Below are 18,550 nucleotides of genomic sequence, written 5' to 3'. Positions count from 1 at the left end.
CAGTCTCTACATAAAAGAATAAATGGACACAAATCAGACGTCAAGAATTATAACATTCAAAAACCAGTTGGAGAACACTTCAATCTCTCTGGTCACTCGATCACAGACCTGAGGGTGGCTATCCTTCAACAAAAAAGCTTCAAAAACAGACTCCAATGAGAGACTGCTGAATTGGAATTAATTTGCAAACTGGATACAATTAACTTAGGCTTGAATAGAGACTGGGAATGGATGAGTCATTACACAAAGTAAAACTATTTCCCCATGGTATTTCTCCCCCCCCACCCCACCCCCCACTGTTCTTCAGATGTTCTTGTTAACTGCTGGAAATGGCCTACCTTGCTTGTCACCATGAAAGGTTTTCCTCCTTCCCCCCCCTGCTGCTGGTGATGGCTCATCTTAAGTGATCACTCTCCTTACAGGGTGTATGATAAAACCCATTGTTTCATGTTCTCTGTGTGTGTATAGAAATCTCCCCACTGTATTTTCCACCAAATGCATCCGATGAAGTGAGCTGTAGCTCACGAAAGCTTATGCTCAGATAAATTTGTTAGTCTCTAAGGTGCCACAAGTCCTCCTTTTCTTTTTGCGAATACAGACTAACACAGCTGCTACTCTGAAACCTGTCATTATGATTGTTGTGGCTGGTGATCCAGGGAAACGCCTCTCTTGCAGTCAGGTGATGTAGATGCTGCTTAAGTCATATCTTGCAGGAATAAGTTAGGTACCTACCTTGCTCCATGCAAAAGGCAGAGGACCCATCCTAGCCCTGTGGTTAGAGCATTCAGCTGGGAGAGCCCCATTGAATTCTCCATCATTTATAAAAAGTCAGTCCATTCTTCTTAATTATCTCAGACAGGCAACTCCTGTTTGGCTGGATTCGGTAAGGGAGTTGCTTAGGCACTGTCAAATAATTACTTAACAGTCCAATTAATCTAAGTATTATACTTAACGTGTTTCTGGAATTTGTAACCAGTTTAGCAAGGTCATTCCATGACAGGCTGGTGCACCGTTAAAAAGAAACAGGCGCTAGGCAGAAGTAAGCAGCAGCATCGGAAAAACGTTAGTCAACCATTAAGTTTTCTTCAAATTGCAAGGAGAGAGGCTTGTAGATGGCCTAGAGAAGAAATTGCTTTTAATGAGGATTCTGGAAAGAGATCTTGGCGTCATTGCGGCTAGTTCTCTGAAAACACCCACTCGATGTGCAGCAGCAGTCAAAAAAGCTAAGGATGTTGAGAATCATTAGGAAAGGGGATAGATAAGACAGAAAATATCCTATTGCCTATAGAAATCCATGGATACGCCCACGTCTTGAATACTTGAACTCTCCTGTGCCAGGAAACCTGAAACCAATTTGACACTGGTTAGGTTACTGGTGTGTTGAGACCACAGTCTCTATAGAAATCCATGGTACACTCGCATCTTGAATGCATCTGATGAAGTGAGCTATAGCTCACGAAAGCTTATGCTCAAATAAATTTGTTAGTCTCTAAGGTGCCACAAGTACTCCTTTCCTTCATCTTGAATACTGCGTGCAGTGGTTGCCCCATCTCAAAAAAGATGTATTGGAATTGGAAAAGGTACAGAAAAGGATGACAAAAATGATTAGGGACATGGAACAGCTTCTGTATGAGGCGAGATTAATAAGAGTGGGACTTTTCACCTTGGAAAAGAGACGACTAAGGGGGGATATGATAGAGATCTATAAAATCATGACTGATGTGGAGAAAGTAAATAAGGAAGTGTTGTTTACTCTTTCTCATAACACAAGAACTAGGGGTCACCCAATGAAATTAATAGGCAGCAGTTTTAAAACAAACAAAAGAAAGTATTTCTTCACACAATGCACAGTCAACCTGTGGAACTCCTTGCGAGAGGATGTTGTGAAGGCCAAGACTATAACAGTGTTTAAAAAAGAACTAGATAAGTTCATGGAGAACAATTCTATCAACTGCTATTAGCTAGCATGGGCAGGGATGGTTTCCCTAGTCTATATTTGCCAGAAGCTGGGAATGGGTGACGGGATGGATCACTTGATTACCCGAGCTCCTGTGATTCTGGGTTGTTTTTTTTTTAAATCTCTCCACAGTTTTGGTTGCAATTGAAACTTCTAGTTAAAGCGATCAGTGTGGGGGGCTGGACTCTCTGTTGCCTTGCACTTTGTGTCACCTTTACACTGATGCAAAGTGAGTATGAAATACCAAAAGAACTGCAGGCACTAGTGTAAATGACACGCACTAGGATCAGGGAAAGGCTGGATTGGGGCCCAGAACTCTTCCCTCACCCACCCATCACTGCACAAGGAGTTTGATCCTGGGCCTCATGCCAACTGCCCATAAGGGGCAGCTTAGAAATTCTTAGGTAGCACAAAGCTGGTGTGTCTCCCTACGTCACCTGCCTCCTCCCAATCTTTAGTATGGGGACGTGGTGAGGTAGCAAAGAGAGCGTGGTGCATAATGCTGGCTCAGAACTGCTGCCATTACAGCCAGTGTAACTTAGAGCAGCCTCAGCGGTGCTCTAAGTTTTATGTCAGCTGCTATTTCAGGCACCAGCCAGCCGAAGCTTGGGGGAACAAAAGGGTGACTTAGACTCCCCCTTTTCCCATCCCTCTCTGCTGAGCCAAGTAAAAACTTGGCACTTCTGAGAATTAAGACCCAGGCATAAGGCAATGGAGAACCCCAGTCTTTCTTCTGCTGTAAAGAGTTGGTAAAACTCAAAGCCCAGATGGCACTGTTATTAAGCAAATTATTTTTTTCTCTTTGCTATTTAAAAATAATTAGATGCAAAAACAATATTAGTGCAGCATTAATGTTGTGTGGTTAGGACACACAAGTTAAGTTTCCTATGACAACACTAACTTGATCAACTTGCATGTATGTTTAGCTTATGCTCAAATAAATTTGTTAGTCTCTAAGGTGCCACAAGTACTCCTTTTCTTTTTTGCTTGTATGTAGCATATTTTTCCTCTTCCTGTTTTTCTTGTTGCATTTTAAGATTTACCACCCAGGGTTCTTTGTGGCATGTAATGCTGCTTGTATTAAAAACGCCACAAACCCAAACTTACAGGAATGGGCCAGAACTTGACAGCTTACAGGAGTGGCCGCTGCAGGGATCGGGGCTGATTTTAGAGGGCACAATTTTCAAAAGTACCAAAGTGACTTAAGTGCACTTGGAAATTTTACCTCTAGTCTTCCTTATGAATTGATTTTTTTTTTTTTTTTTTTTAAAGGGAGCTATAGCCTGTTTTCCACAGGGTCAGTCTGAGTTCAAGCCAATGCCGTAGGGCATTTCAGGCTGCTGTCCTGTCTGATCCAGCCCAGGGGACAATATTTGATGCTTCCAGGAAAAGCAAGAACCCGCTGTAACATACATGGTTAGTTTTACCATGCTGTAAATGCAGGTGGGGAATTAATTACTGACCTCTGTGGCGTTCAGATTATATCCTGAAGTATGGGATTTGGCCAGAGGGACTGCTAGCGCTGGCTACGGTGTCTAGGGTCTCTTGGAGTGGGACGTTCCTTGGAGAATTCCATTGGGTGGGAGACTCAGCTGTGAAGGGAGGGGGCGGGCTGGAGCATCTCATACACCCAAGATTGGAATAACTGAAGTAATGTTCCTTTTACACAGAGCCTCCGCTCTTTGGAACCTCTGCAAAAATCAGCCCCGGGTGGTTATTTCAAGTAGAAAACCAGAGCCACTTCTTGGGTCTTTCAGCTTCTAATGCCCTTTCCCTTCTGCAGCTGGATTTCAGCGTTTGATAAAATCCCTCCCTCTCAATGCCAAGTCAGTGCCATAAATCACTGGACTGGGTGCAGGAATCAGTAGGCGACGTTCTCTGGCCTAGGTTATGCCAGGGCTCGGCCTAAATTATTGTTCCCAAAACTTTTAAAAGCTGAGCCCCCTCCTCAAGGCAAAGAAACCAATCGTGCCCCTCACCCGTCAGCAATTTGTTAGCAACCCCATCCCCCCATTTTCATGTATACATCTTCAAACCCCACCCTTCCCACCGTGGCTAGCCCTTCCCCACGCTTCAGGAGACGCTGGAGTAGATGATCATAACCATCCCCTCTAACCTTAAGACCTGAGGGACCCCATCCTGGAGCATCTTAAAAATCACAGTTCCCAGACTCTGTAACAGGGCCTGCTTTGCCAGGCTCACCTTTCTCCCTCCGTCAGGTTGGCCGATGGGGATAATGAGCCTGGAGATCTCATTCCCGCTGCTCTGAGTGGTGCCCATGTGCACACGACCCAACTCAACTCTTACTATATCCCAGGAACATCTTAATCTTCTGGGATCCTCATGGCAGCAGTGGGATGATTTAACTGAATCCCTTAGTAATGGGGCCTTTCTTTCTCTTTTGTTTCAGAGCCAGCATCCTGGAATCTTCTCATGGGGCTTGGAGTGGTGGCAGTGGTGGGGGTGCTAGTCTTACTATACCTATGTTGGTTTTGGAAAGGTAGAGGAAAAGTGTTTGCCTACCTGCGACTCATCTTAAGGAAGCTGCTGACTCATCTGTCCCAGCAGCCTGGAAGTCAGCAGGATTCACAGAAATATGAGCTCTCCGCAGTGTGTGACAGGGATGGGGACCAGGCCCAGGGAACCAGAAACAGGAATCGAGACCCAGCCCTGGAGAATGGTGAAGGAGACCTGCTAATGGAGGACAGACGCTTCACCCAGGAACCCAGAGAAAGGGATCCATTAGGTGGTAACACGGGTGTGGCCCAGGAAACTGGAGTAGCATTGCCAATCCTCCAGGATGACCGGGAGTCTGCACAAATTAAAGATTAATTTTTAATTAAAGATTATGTCATGTGATAAAATCTTCAGGAATAAGTCCAATTAAAATTGGCAACCCTAAACCGGAGTGGGGGGGAGGGACCCATTAAATGGAGACAGTCTTGGGCTGAGGAACCAGCTAGAAGAGCTGATCTCTCTTATGATGCCCCTCAATGGTGGAGACTAAACTGGGCGAAACTTTTCATCTAAACCTATTTTAGGTGAAAAATGCAGATTCAGCAGTTTGCGAATTCATATCCGGTCTGCTGAATTGTTCATGTCCAGACCCTCCCCCCAGTTCTTAAAAAGCAAAGCATTTCATTTATACACTTTCCAAACAAACCATTTTGATCAGTTTGAAACAATTTTTTGTTTAAAAATGTCCTTCAGTTTTATTTTAAAAATTCAAAAAGTTACAACACTTGAAATGTTCCTGGGTGTGTTTTTTGTTGTTGTTGTTGGTTTTTGTTTTTTTTTTAAAAAAGCTTTTTGGTTCACCAAAAATTTGGAAAAATTTTAGTTTTGTTCAACCTGAAACCAGTTTTTTTCAATCTCTTTTTTGGAATTGCCAGTGACCAAAAAAATTCTGTTTGCCCAGCTCTAGGGGCGGGTGAGGATTTTAGCGGTTATATTGTGGATCTCTGAGTCTCCTTGTTGGTCAAAGTTTTCTTACTGTAACAAATTTAACAGATTTATTTGGGATGAGGGCAGGATGGGCAAAAGCTTCCTAAAAGTGGGGGGGGGGGGCTGCTGGCACCCAAACTGTGACCCAGCGCCTGTGCCACCCCCTTCTCTTTGAGGTCTGGCCCCCTCAAACCACCCCTTTCCCTGAGGACCCCCCTCATGTCGCCTTTCTCCCTGAGCTCCCACTTCACGCTGCCCCTTGCCCCCAAAACCCCGCTCCCTTCTCTCCCCCCTCATCCAGTCGCTCACACTTATGGCCAGTAAAAAGTGGTGAGCTCTGGTCCCCCCTGTTCTGGCACACCTGGATGAGAGTGGGAGAGGATGAAGAACTCCTTTCAAATATAACTCCCCCCACCTCAAAAAAGCACAATTTGCAAGCAACAGCAAAACATGTAACCTAACCAACCGGTGCCAGTCACGCTGTGTTGTATGTTACATTCCCATCCTCGGGCGGTTTGTGTCTTTGAGAATGTGAACCCTGCAGGACTGGGTGTTTCTCTATGTAATGTGACCTCAGTGCTCCTGATGAGAGCCATTGTTTGTAAATGTTTCAGTAGCATACATATTTATCATTCATGTACATACAGACATTAATAATTAGAACTGGTCAAAATAGCGGGGGTAGGGAGGTTCATGAAAATTGAAGAAGAGACCACTCCCCCGCATTCTTCAAACTTATTTGCAAATGTTTTTCATTATCAAATTTTTGTTTAGTTTAGTTTTGGTGCGAAAAACTCCACTTTCTCTCTCAAGTGGGCAGAGAAATCCAAAATGTTTTTTTTAAAAAGGGAACTTTTTTCAAATTATCAATGTAATCAAAAGTGGCATTTTTAGTTAAAAAGTTGCATTGTCAGTGTAAAACCATTTTTAACCAGCTCTATTATGGTATAAAAAGATGAGTTTATTTTTCACGATCCATTGTTTGGGCCAGGTTCCAAGTGGTATTCAGTTTTTGCACAGCTCTTCTCTTTTTGCGTCTGCACCTCTCATAAGCTGTGGCCTTAATCTTGGCCCTGGAAACACTTACGTGCATTTTGAACTGCTGTGAATAATTCCATTTCAAAGGGAAAACTCTGAGGTTGGGTTTACACTACGGCCCTATATCAGTGTAACTACATCACTCTTTATTTCATTTTTTCTTTCTTTCTTTTATATATGAAAGTTATAGAGAGCTTAAAGCAGGTAAAATACATGAACAGTTTCGCACAGTCCAAGTTTGTCAGTGCAAAGTGACAGCGGAGATGTGGCATCTGCTAGTTTTCCATAAGTCTCTCAGGGTTACCCAAGATAACTTTGGGGATCTCTGTCTTGCATCTGGAATGTTCCCTGAAAGTGTCCAAACAGCGCAGAGATACCATTCCCTGGATCCATTCTTATAGCTGTCTTCCCCGGAAAGCAGTCTGGCAAGGGTTCCTGTCAGCTCATTGCTAAGTTATCTGCCAAAACAGAGTTTTCAGGTGCCTAAGTAGCCCATGGAATCATGGTGAAATCATCGTCCCCACCACCACCAACATTTCAAATGGTGCCCCTGAGTGCACGGTACCCTACCGTGCTCCCCCAGAGGAGCTGCATTAACAGGCAACTCTGCAAGTTATCTGCATGACTCTGCAAGTGACCCCCATGCCTCTCGATTTCCTTGGCCACATGTATCCTGTCCCCATTCTGGCGGCTAATCCAGAAAAAGAGGGAAAAAGCTCACCACTGCTACCATCTGAGGGATGTGTTGGGTTGAGATCAGCTGGTCAAAGCAGGCAATAGTGACAGAATCTGAGACTTGAAGCTCCTCGAGTGACCTCTTACCTTTCTAGACCTGCCCTTCAGTCATACATAGCGATTTAAAAGTTTAATGTGATAGTAACTAGACCCATTTTAAACCCTTCACCACACAAGATAAAGCCCGTAGGATTCATCATTAACTATTTATTTCTCCTCCCCTGGATTCCTCCAGCCACCTTGGAGCTTTAAATCGTCTCTCCCAGGCTGTGCTCACTTGATTGCAGGAGCTCAGCGGATGGTCCAGCTTTGCTCTTTTGCTTCCATTCTTCACGTCTTTGCATTTGCAGCTGAGCAGCCTGATGGAAACACTGAGTCGTCTGTCTCGGGCCCAGCAGCGAAACCCAAAGACTCACTGAGAACAGGGGGAGGTTCGCCTGAACTGTCAGGAGTGGCGAGTTGGCCCGTAGGGTAGGGTTACCATATTTGAACTTTCAAAAAAAGAGGACACTCCATGGGGAGGAGTGGTAGCCCTGCCCCCTATCCACTTCCTGCCCCCTGACTGCCCTCCACAGAAAGCCAAGCCATTCAACCCCCCTGCTCCTTGTCCCCTGATTGTCCCCTCCTGGGACCCCACCCCCTATCTAAGCCTTCCTTCGCCTTGTCTCTGACTGCCTCCTCCTTAAACCCCCCCACCCTAACTGCCCCCCTAGAACTCCACCCCCTACCGGTCCCCTGACTGCCCCACCCCCATCCACACGCCTGCCCCCTGACAGACCCCCAGGTCTTCCATACCTATCCAACTGCTCCTGTCCCCTGACTGCCCCCCCCCAGAACCTCCAACCTATCTAACCTCCCCTGCTCCCTGCCCCTGACTGCCCCCCCGAACCTACACCCCATCCAACCCCCCCTGCTCCCTGTCCCTCGACTACCCTGACCCCTCTCCAGACCTCTGCCCCCTGACAGGCTCCCCCCAGAACCCCTGACCCATCCAACCCCTCCTGCTCCTTGTCCCCTGACTGTCCCTTGGGACCCCATGCCCCTTCTCCAGCCCCCCAGCCCCCGTACCATGCTGCTCAGAGCAGTGTGTCTGGTGTGCGGAGCCAGACACAGTGCTGCACTCCCCCGCAGAGCGCGCAGCCCTGCCCCCCAGAGCGCTGCTGGCGCGGCGTGCTGAGGCTGCAGGGGAGGGGGGCAGCAGGGGAGGGGCTCTGGCTGCTGGAGGCCCCGATGCGAGCGGCTCAATCTGGCCCGGCCGCCCTGTCAGCCGTGCCGCGCTCTGCATTGGGAGGGAAATCCCGGACCTTTTTAGATTTTGACAAATTCCTCCCGGATGGGTATTTAAAACCCAAAAAGCCGGACTTGTCCGGGAAAATCCGGACACATGGTAACCCTACCATAGGGACTCCAGGATCTGCAGCTGCTGCCACCTATATGGTGAATCCTCCAACTCATCACCAAACAGCTCTTCCACATTCTGCAACCTGGCCCCACTGTCTGACTATGCAGGAGAACGGAAACCCTTTGTGGCAGCAGGAGAGTCTCTTCAATGCTGCACTCTTTGCATGGCTTCCGAGGTCACCGTGAAACACGACTAGCCTGCCCCTAGGAGTCTCTCAAGGAGCTGCCGGCGCAGTCACTTGGCACCCATTCCTAACGGTGTCAGGCAGTGGCATTGCAGAGGGAGCTTAGCAGATCGTCCCTTCTATGACTTCCTGAATTGCTGCCAGGACTGATTCTCCTCTGCGCTAAAGAGAATCCCATAGGAAAAGCAGCTGTGGTGGGGGAAGGGGCAATACAAGCACTACCCCGAGCTCTTGAATAGCAGGCAAGCAGGACTCTGGAAGCCAAGGGATCAGTGTGTCTTGCTGGGAGAGCAGAGCTGGAGAGCAGAAAAGGGCATTGGAGGAATTGTAGAAAAGTCAGTGTTATGGCCGGGTCATGGGCAGCCAGACCTAGTGGTCAGAGGCAGAGTCCACACTCACAAGACAGGAGTCGAGAATCAGCTGGGTGAGGATACTAGAAGAGCAGAAGCAAAAGACCAAATTGTGTTCAGAACCTCAAAATCAGATGAGTCACCCTGAGTCAGGATGCCAGGAAATCAAGCCTGGGGAGTTGGAGCAGGAACAGCTGACACACGGTCCAGAGGGGGCCGGGGGGAGCTCGGGTGTTCAGACAGCTTCTTGTTCCCGCTGCTGGTTTAAGGAGTTCCCGGGGGCCAATTAGCTGCTCTGAGACTCTGCCAATGGGCCTCAGGGATGGAGCCTCAAACTGGGTCTGCACTTAGTCAGTCCTAGGTAAGCAGTTTTTCGTAGGCTTCCAGGTGGGGTGCTGGAGTGTGGCTGCTCCCAGGAACCCTGCAGACCCAGGTTAATGACCTGGTCATGACAGTGACTGATCTTTCCCCGCTCAAACCTCTTGTACGAAACAGTCTCCAGGGTCCCGGACGCATCCTCTGAAAATAAAAAAACAAAGTCACGATGACAAATAGGCTATGGAACAGGAGCCCCCTCTTTGTTGCAACAGCCCCAAGTGCCCAGAAGAGTGGAGGGTTCTTACCTCCAGGAGATGCCTGGGATCTTCCATCTAAGCCTCAATGGGACCCCTGTTGCTTGGTTTGACAGGATGAGATCATCTGTCCCCACTGCTCCCTGCGCTGGGCTGACTGCAGCACACATCTGTTTAAGAGGCTGGGCCACGTACTGGAAGAGAGATGTTACAATCAGGGTCCAGGCACCCCAGAAGGAGAACAGAGGGTCCGAAACCAGAAGACTTAAGCAATCAAATCAGCGGATTCGACAGAGAAGTTTTGTACCATACAGGGACATCAAATAAGGTCTGTTAGGAAAGCTGAGATGTTAGTCTGGAAACTGCTAAGGCAAAGATATTGATTTGTTAAGATTCAGTTTTAGTCACTGCAAAGTGTGTTGTGTTTTGTTTGTCTGTTTGAAATTTGTCTTTCTCTTGCTCAGTATCACTTAAATCTCTTCTTTGTTACTGTGCTTCCCAAACCACCTCAGTGTTGTGCGTTCGAGTGAAGTGTGAGTCTCCAGCCTACCTAACAGGCTGAGCTGTGCCCTGTCTCTCTGAAGGTAGCGAATAATTTCTGAGCGGTGCTGGGCATAGAGTCCAAGGGCAGTTCACCAGATATCTCCTCTGAAGCCCAAAAAGAACAAAGGAGCAGTAGAGATTCAGGTCCCACTGACCCGTGGGAACTTCCCACAGAAGAGGCTACACAGCGCTCCAGACACAGCCAGCAGGATCCCTCCCACAAGCTGGGCCATGTCTTTCCCCTCCCAGCCCCACAGCTTCCTCCCCACCCCAGCCTCAGGAACCCCTCCCATCACCCTGCTCTCCCCACCCACTCTCCAGTACCAGGCTGTTTCCAGAATGGAAGCAGGTGGGCACCAGAGTTCACTCACCGCTAGGTGCTGTCCAGGCCTTGTGTCACTACTTTCTAGCTGGGCTAGCAACCCTGCTGATAGTCACTCTTGCAGTTTGTTGGCTGGGAACTCAGCGCTCCAACCAGGTGACCGTCCTTTAGTCCACTCCTTCCTGGGTCGTGCTCCTTCCAAACAAAATCCAAAGATGTCTTGAACAGAAACAAGGCCTTCACCCTTGTGGGGCGCTCTTCCTCAGCCTGATTTCGGCTTGGCCTGCCCTTCTTGGGTTTCTATGGTCTTCTGTGTCCCCTTCCTTAGGGACGGTGAGAGAACCCAGTCCTACCCTGGACTCTACTGAAGTCTACTGTTCCATCTACTGAACAGATCGGTCTGCTTCTGTACTTTTGCTGCTGTTTTCCCTTGTTTCCTCTCAGCTGGGGCTCACTTGGTCATCAATTTGGCCTAGCCCCAGGCTTTGCAGCCACAGGCCAAGCCACCCTGTTATATACCCTCCTCCTTAAAATCTGGTCCAACCAGCTGACAGGTTTGTTGAGGGGATGGTGAAACCCCATTGCTGATCAGAAGGAGGTCAGAGTCCGTTCTCTAGGAGCTGAAGGTTCGTTTGTCCTGCTGCAGGAAGTGGAGCTGGAGAGCTGAAATGTTATGTGAATGAGACAGCATGATGGAGTTGGAGACTGGGGGACAGGAGCCTCCTCTCAGAAATGCTCCTAGCCAGGCTATGTTGCAGGGATCCCATTTCTCCCCCAAAATACCCATATGCCCAAAGAAGTAAATGGCTCTTACCTCCATGAGGGAGCGGGGTCTTCCCTTTCAGCCTATTTGAGAACTAGCACTGCTTGGTTTCCTAGGACAAGGTGACCTGTCCCCACTGCTCCCTGAGGTGGCTCAGCTTCTGAATGCACCCATCTGGGAGGCTGTCAAACACCCCAGGGCCTAGAAGACAGGGTGGGAGGAGGCTCCTATTCATGTCCTTTGTGCAGAGCCTGCAAAGCAAGGGTCAGAGTTAGGGAACCTGGGCCTACACCTGCCACAGGATGGGAAAAGGGGTCTCTGGGAAGCACTGGGGAGACTCCCAAACACATATCCTGGCCTCTCTCATTCACATCCCACTGCAGGCAATTAGCAAGAATTGATGACACCTGGATCTTTGATCCACGAGCTTAGCAGGTCTCTGCAGAGGGCCTTGTAGGCAGAAGAGTATGAAACAGCCAAGTTGCTATGGATGGAAGCTGAGCTGCTGGGCAAAACATGGCATAAGAAATAAAGAAAGAAAGAAAGAAAGAAAGAAATCAAATCCCCCAGGGAGGGGTAATCTCTTCCCTGCTGGAGGGAAGGATCCAACCCTGCAGCTTGTTCCATCTCTGCCTACCCCATCCCTAAATCTGGAGCTCCAGCAAATTAAGGGAACAGGGATCAAGGACCACTCTGGAAAAGTAGGAGGATGGAGGAGGAGGATATACCTGGATGTGGGTGGTGTTCTTCTCCATGCCCAGGGTGAAGACAGAGTGAAGGGCAGCTCACAAGAGGTGGGTCTCTAGGTCTGGCTCAAGGGGAGGTTTCATGGTGCTGGCAAGAGAGAGGAGCTGGTATTAGACTGTGCAGTCTGGAGGTGGGACTGTCGCCAACACGGACACCAAACCACAGGGATATAGGCACAGGCTGGCGAGAATGGAAACTGAGGCACTGAGCTAGGGAATGACAAGGCCAAGGCATCACAGACAGACAGTGGCAGGACAGGAATAGCTCCTGTTCCCTGGAGCCTGCTGCCCCTCCTGTATCTGAGTCTGGGAGTGAGCCCCGCCCCAAGGCCCCTATAATGTTCTTGGAGTGAAAAGAACAGCCCAGCCCGGAGCGAGTGAACCTTCCCACCCCACCATCTCCGCCAGAGGCACCACTCTTGGGAGGTGACCTGGGAGTGGGAGGAACAGTGACTCCCAGCCTTGGGCCTGAGCAGCACTGGGGTTAGGGGTGTCGGCGGGGGGGTGAGGCTGTCTCGGTACCTGAGGTTACCCACTGGAAGCTGGCGAGGACGGCGCTGGGTGGAGAGTCCTCGGGAAGCTCCTCGATGAGCTCCTGTGAGACGCGAAGGAGACAAAGGAGTGTGTGAGATTCAGGCCCTACTGACACCTCTCAGTGAGGAGATTACACAGCCAGTGCCCCACATGGCCAGCAGGATCCCCTACTATCTCCCGCTCCTCCGATTCCTTCCTGCCCATCCAACTTCTCCCCTTCCCGGATTCCTGCCCAGCTCAGACCCAATCCCCTTCTTTCCTCCTGCCTGTCAAAACTGCCCCCATTCAGCACCATCCCGACTACCGAGCTGGGACCACGTGATTTCTTGTCCCCCACTCTCAGCTGCCCTCCAGCCCCACAATTCCCCCATTGCCCAAGACTGACCAATCTCAGAATTTCTCCCTTCTCTTTTCCCCAGTCTTCAGCCCCAGCAATCCCTGCTCTCTGCTGCCCCCTCCAACACCACCCAGCCCCCACCCATTAGCCCGGCAATACCCCTGCCAAACCCATGTCTTTCTCCTCCCTCCAGCTGCCGTATGACGTGTCTCACTCATCACAATCCTCTTCACCACAGCTGCCTTGCAGCAGTGCGGCTCCAGCGAGTCCTTCCCTCTCTACCGTGCAGCGAGACATACGGGGTAGATGGCCTGCAGGAACAGGAGCTGCTGCTCCTCATCCTGTACCCACCAGGAGTGGGGTATAGCAAGAGAGAACCTGTTAGCTAGGGACCTTCCTGCCCCACACACACCAGCTCCAGGGCTCAGGCCTCAATGGGGGATTGTGGGGACCCGCCTATTGTCCAAATCCCCCACGACTCCTACACAAGCAGGATCAGGAACTGGGACAGTGCCTGTGCGGGGAGAAGACCTCGGCTGTTGTGGGACAAACACCCCCATCTTGGGGGTCCCACATCATGGATGTAAAAGGGCCCCATTAGGGGTGATGGATCATCAGGGACAAGACCCTCGGCAGGGGGTGGGGATGCTGGGAAGGGACAGGGCAATCTTGGTTCCAGTCCAGGTGGGGAACATTTGTACCTTTTCTCTGCACTGGAGCTGCTCTCGGATGACCTTGAGAGCAGCTTCATCTGTGGCCATGTCCACCCCTTCCTCCTGCTCCAAATCCAGGGGGGGGTCCCTGCACCAGGAAGAGAAGGTAACAGGGTGATGCCTGCTGCCACTGGGGGAAAGGACAGGGGCATGGTGGGGAGAGCAGGATTAAAGACCCCCCCTTCCCAGCTCAGGCATCCAGGGCAGATCGGGCCCCACACCTCCCTCTCAGGGATGCCTTCAGCCCCCAACAGCTTCAGAAGCCCATAGCAGAGAGTCCCCCTCCCCTGTCCAGGACTCCATGGGAGGTGCCTATTCCCCGAGCCCCGGAGCAGCAAGGACCAGTGGCAGCAGCTCTTCATGCCCCCACCTCCAGTTCCCCTCGCTGAAGGGGCAGCTGTGTGACTGCTGCTGCTGTCAGTGGGGTTCGCGTGGCTCAGGCTCAGGCCCCCCCCCACCATATCACTAGGAGAGCATCTGGGCCCAGGATGTTCACATCCCCGTCCTCACCCCTCCCTGAGCCCAGCCTGGCTCCTCACCTGGAACAAAGCAGTGGCGTCCATCGGCCTCGCTGCTGCCAGAGTCCCAGGGGCTGCTGCTGTCCCATGCTGAGCTGCCGGTGCTGGGACAGGGACCTTCCACCTCCTGGCCTGAGGGGGCTGGATGGTCCTCAGCGACCGGGCAGGGCGATGCCTCCTGATGGGAACGAGGGCTGGGCTCCTGGGGCCGCTGCTGCCCACACAACAAGCCCCAGAGCCACCCTGCCCGGCGCCCCTCCTGGGCTGGGTCCTGTCTGCAGAACCGCATCCTGGGCCAGCTCCATTTGGGCCTGGTCGGGGCCTCTCCCAGCTCGGCGCCTGCGCCGGGAGCTGGTTTCGTTTTCCAGAAGGCTGGGCACTTCCGCCTTCTGGCCTGGACGGGAGCTGCTTCCCCGCCAGTGGGGACGCAGGGGTTGCTCTGCCCCTTGGGAAGATGGCAGCTGCTTCCCTCAGGCTCTGGGGCCACCTGCAGAGCCTTCTTCTTGAACATCCTCAGGGGCCTGGCCATCCTGGAACTGAGTGGGGAGCAGGTGTGAGTCTGGGCTCAAGGCAGCCTTTCACTCATGGGCCTTTTTCATCCCTCCTCCTCCCTGCTCCAACCACAGCAGCCCCTTCTGCCCCCACAGGAGCGCAGGGAGTGCCATCGACACACACTGGCAGGACTTCATTGCATGATCTGCTCCCACCGTTCCCCCTCGTCAACCCTGCTGCTGCAATATCCAGGAAGTTTCATCCTTTTCGAGCAATGGGGTCAGTCCCAAAGACCATCGGTTACTCTGGACAAACAGCCCCCTCCTGTCGTCCCAGGCCAAACTCCCACCCAGGCGAGAGAAGGAACAGAACCCAGGAGTCCGGACTTCTCCTGCGAAACCATTCCCCATGTCAAAGTCACAAAGACCCAAGGCACAGGACGAGCAGGGCCCTCCTCATTCCCCATTGATTTCCAGGCTCAGCAGCTCACAGGGTCTGGCCCAGATCAGAGACTCTCAGCCTGGGGAACAGTGTCCCACAAGGGAAGGGCTGGGAGCCCCATTGCTGGAACCTTTCCAAACACACTGAAGACGGCTCTGGAGAAGCCCCTGCCTGGTCTGAGAGTGAGGGGCTCTTGGGGGATGTTGGCAAATGAAATCCCCCTTCGGAGATATTCTCTCCCCCTGTTTCTGCCTCTCCCCAGACAGACAGGGGAAGCCACCGAGGAACCCGAATGCCACTCACTTGCTCTCAGTGATGGTATGATGGATGGCGATGTTCCCGGTCAGCAGACGTCCCTCGCCCTCCTCCTCACTCCCAAAGCCCAAGGCAGGCTGGAGAGGGTGGTGACCTCAGGAGTTACCCTGCCCAGCCAGCAGGCAGGGTGATGACACTAGGGCGATCGATCCACTGGCTGTGAAAACAAGAGTCTGTCTTATTGCCAAGGGATGGAGAAACCCAGTCAGCAGCAGGGGAGTGCAGAACACTGCCCTAGTGCGGAGGTGACAGCGCTTCCAGGATCCTGATATCCCAGCACTTTAAACACCTTTCTGGAGCCTCCCAACCCCCCTGGGCTGTAGCGATGGGACCCCAACCCTACTGATAGCAAACAGGCCTCAGCTACCATCTCAGGGTCACACCGAGTGTCAGAGCCATGGATGGACCCCTTCACTAACCACTGCCGCACACTCCCTCCCACAGCTGGCTATTGCAACCAGGCCCTAATGTCTGGTCCCCCTGCCTTTGAGAGGGAGTGTCACTCCTGGTTCCATTGCTGCCTATTGATCTGTGGGACTTTGGGGAAGTTGCTCCCCCTCTCTATGGCTCTCTGGGACTCACGTCCCTGAATGGGCTTTAAAAAAGACAATGGTTAAAGTTTGGCCCCAGCTAGTTCTTGTTTCTCTAGACTAGCCATTTTAGCAAAGTTTAGAATTCTTGAGGTTCACCAATTGGAAACATCCCTTCCTCCTTCACAGACGGCCTTAACATCCCTTATCTCACCCAGGCTCACTGCTGCCTGGAGTTACAGAATTGACCCTATTCCCATTGGACCTACCCAAGGTGTCACACAGCAAAGCGGAGACAGAGCCAGGAAGAGAAGACAACAGGCCTGACTCCTGTTCTAATAACAGACAACAACCCCCCGGAGGCAGGGATAAAGCCCAGGAAATAAAGTGTAAACATTTTCATGGAAACTGTTTTCTGTCAGAAGATCCATTCAGGCTAAACCACTTTGTTTCTTGAAATCATAACAAGTAGGATGCAAATTCTTTGCAAAAATATTTGCTTGCAAAACAAGAGCATCTCCTGTTCCTCACAGCGCATTAAACCATCTCATCACACGCAAAGGGGAGACACTACGCTCTAGAGAATTAGATGAGATGCTTCAGTCTGAGCTCAGTAGTTGCTGCTTTTCACAATTTCAAAATAATAAAATACAAATAAAATAGAACATTAGGTCATCATCTGATATGGCTCAGTGTGATAGGATACCTCCTAGCCTGCACTGCTACTAGTGACACTCTTCAGTGGATCCCCGCCATCCACCCATCGCGAGGTAGGTGGGAGAGAATTGTTATTCGTACTTGACAGAAGGAGAAACGAAGGCTGAGAAAGGAGCAGGGACTTGTCTTAGCGGATGCAGCCAGTCAGTAGCAGAGTTCCTCTCAAATGAGCTACAGACCAACAATTGTTCATAGTTATTATTCAGCAAGTATTTCGTAAGAATTGGAATGTTAGAGAGGATCATGAACTGCTCCGAGAAAATTAATGGAGAGCAGCATCAACATTGGTCAAACATATAACTGGTTGTGACTTATTTGCTTGGTCATAAAAGAGAACAACAAAGTCCAGAGTTTCCTCCCTGTCAATAGCCCCCTCCTCAGCCAATCAAGGTTGAGACTTTGCGGGGTGGGAGGCTAAGGGTTCTCACCAAATAGCCCAAAAAATGGCCCAGGTCACTACCAAGGGGATCACTCTTGGAGCACTAGTCCAGTCTCACCTTTCTGTGAGGGCCTCCCACAACCCCTCCAACCCCCGCTCCACACACAGAGCTCCTGGTGGTGGGAGGAGAGCAGAGGAAAAGGACAAAGGAAGCAAGAAGAGGATGGTAGGAGGGACAGAGGAAAAGGGAAAACAAAAAGGAGAAACCCCAATGTCCCCAGTGATGCTTAGGGACAAAGTCCTACGTCGGGAATACAATGCTGCCACCTCAGTCTAGTGTTTTCCATTCCTAGAATTCAGCCGGCACCTGATGGATCAGATTGAACAGGTTCCAAACCTCTCAGAGGCTCTTACCTTCTATACAGGGACGTCTGTTGTCTAGGAAAACCACTAAAAGAAAAGGAGAAAACTCCGAAGAGGGTCCTCCTTGCGCTCACGTACGTGCAAGTGAATTCTCTCTCAGCCCTCCAGGAGAGACCTCGAGAAGGAGTCGTGCTGAAGCAAAGCCACAGGGGTCTCCGAGGTTGCCCCTGTCCTGCACTCCTGTCCTGCCTGGCTGATGTCACCATCTCTCTGTGAGATCATCGCCTCCCCACCACCTTTGTTCAATAGGCTGAGGTCCTGCCAAAGGCCCTTGTCATGTCACTGCCACACCCACCCCTCCCTTGCAGTGCTGATGTCCTGCCCCTGTCCAGCCACACTGGATGTTTCAACCACTTCCACTAGATCACCCCACTCAATCAGCGTTCATTGTGGGGTGGAGCCGAACACAGTAAAACATCAGAGGCTTCTCCCCAAGCTACGCTCAGTTTTTCATAAATTAGCAGACTTTATGGACAGAAGAGACAATTAGAGCATGTCATCTGACCCCCTGCATATCACATGATTTCTGTAGAGCATAGTAGCTAGTTTTTGAGTACACACGTTCCAGAAAGGCATCTAGTCTCCATTAGAAGACATCAGGAGATGGGGAATTCCCACCACTTCCCTTTCTAGTTTGTTCCTTTGGTGATTCATCCTCACTGTTGAATATCTGTGCCCTCTCTCTGATATGAATTGGTCTCTTTTGAGTTTCCAGCCACTGGGTCTTGTTATGCTTTTTTCTGCTAGATTAATGAGCCCTTTAATACCCAATATTTTCTCTCCATGAAGTCACTTCAACACTTCAATGACATCACCTCCCGATCTTTTTTATAATCTAAACAGGCTGAGCTCTTTTAATAGCTCACTAGCATCTGCCAGGAAGGAAGTCCCCACAGAGGGACACCGTAATCTCCCAGGGAGGGAAAAGGCTCTCACTGCCATTTCTTAACCTCATGGGGTGTTCTCCTGCTCCACCAACCCGACCCCTATTTCAGCATCTCCAGGTGCCTGAGGGAGCAGGAACCAGAGGCCATCCTGCAGCTGGGACAGAGATGGAGGTTGATGACCAACCTTGGCCAAGAAGGGTCTCTTAGC

At 50.6% G+C, this 18,550-nt stretch overlaps 2 protein-coding genes, 2 long non-coding RNA genes and 1 pseudogene across 7 annotated transcripts in view; 2 read left to right on the top strand and 3 right to left on the bottom strand.

Moving 5' to 3' along the window:
- The window catches only part of LOC119842653, a 1,040,433-nt pseudogene that overhangs the window by 210,800 nt on the left and 811,083 nt on the right, over nt 1–18,550 (top strand).
- LOC119842869 (C-type lectin domain family 2 member E-like) overlaps nt 1–18,550 on the bottom strand; it is a 268,909-nt gene that overhangs the window by 227,582 nt on the left and 22,777 nt on the right. The gene's annotated exons all lie outside the window — the stretch shown is intronic.
- Nucleotides 9,201–10,091, top strand: LOC122456645. Its single transcript, XR_006275627.1, has 2 exons — nt 9,201–9,341; nt 9,708–10,091. It is a non-coding gene; the product is annotated as an uncharacterized LOC122456645 (long non-coding RNA).
- Nucleotides 9,335–10,611, bottom strand: LOC119843114. The gene is made up of 3 exons (XR_006275618.1): nt 10,597–10,611; nt 9,734–10,328; nt 9,335–9,629 (listed from the first exon to the last, which is right to left on the bottom strand). It is a non-coding gene; the product is annotated as an uncharacterized LOC119843114 (long non-coding RNA).
- On the bottom strand, nt 10,671–16,396 carry LOC122456609. 4 transcript variants are annotated; one of them, XR_006275583.1, is made up of 6 exons: nt 15,395–16,388; nt 14,180–14,688; nt 13,629–13,728; nt 12,579–13,268; nt 11,067–12,144; nt 10,671–10,908 (listed from the first exon to the last, which is right to left on the bottom strand). XR_006275583.1 is itself a non-coding variant. In XM_043497044.1 (5 exons), the coding sequence occupies exons 2-4, from the start codon at nt 14,685–14,687 to the stop codon at nt 13,157–13,159; spliced, it is 720 nt and encodes a 239-aa protein (XP_043352979.1). In that variant the 5' UTR covers nt 14,688; nt 15,395–16,396; the 3' UTR covers nt 11,713–12,144; nt 12,579–13,156. The 4 variants fall into 4 exon arrangements, 2 of the variants coding, with proteins under 2 accessions (XP_043352979.1, XP_043352978.1); XR_006275585.1 differs by having other exon boundaries at nt 10,671–11,202; nt 11,362–12,144; nt 15,395–16,386; XM_043497044.1 differs by lacking the exon at nt 10,671–10,908 and having other exon boundaries at nt 11,713–12,144; nt 15,395–16,396.

The sequence above is a fragment of the Dermochelys coriacea genome, chromosome 14, assembly GCF_009764565.3.
Source record: "Dermochelys coriacea isolate rDerCor1 chromosome 14, rDerCor1.pri.v4, whole genome shotgun sequence".
In the NCBI taxonomy this organism is placed as follows: domain Eukaryota; kingdom Metazoa; phylum Chordata; order Testudines; family Dermochelyidae; genus Dermochelys; species Dermochelys coriacea.
The sequence above is the reverse complement of the archived record's forward strand: the minus strand, read 5'-3'. Positions and strand labels throughout refer to the sequence as shown.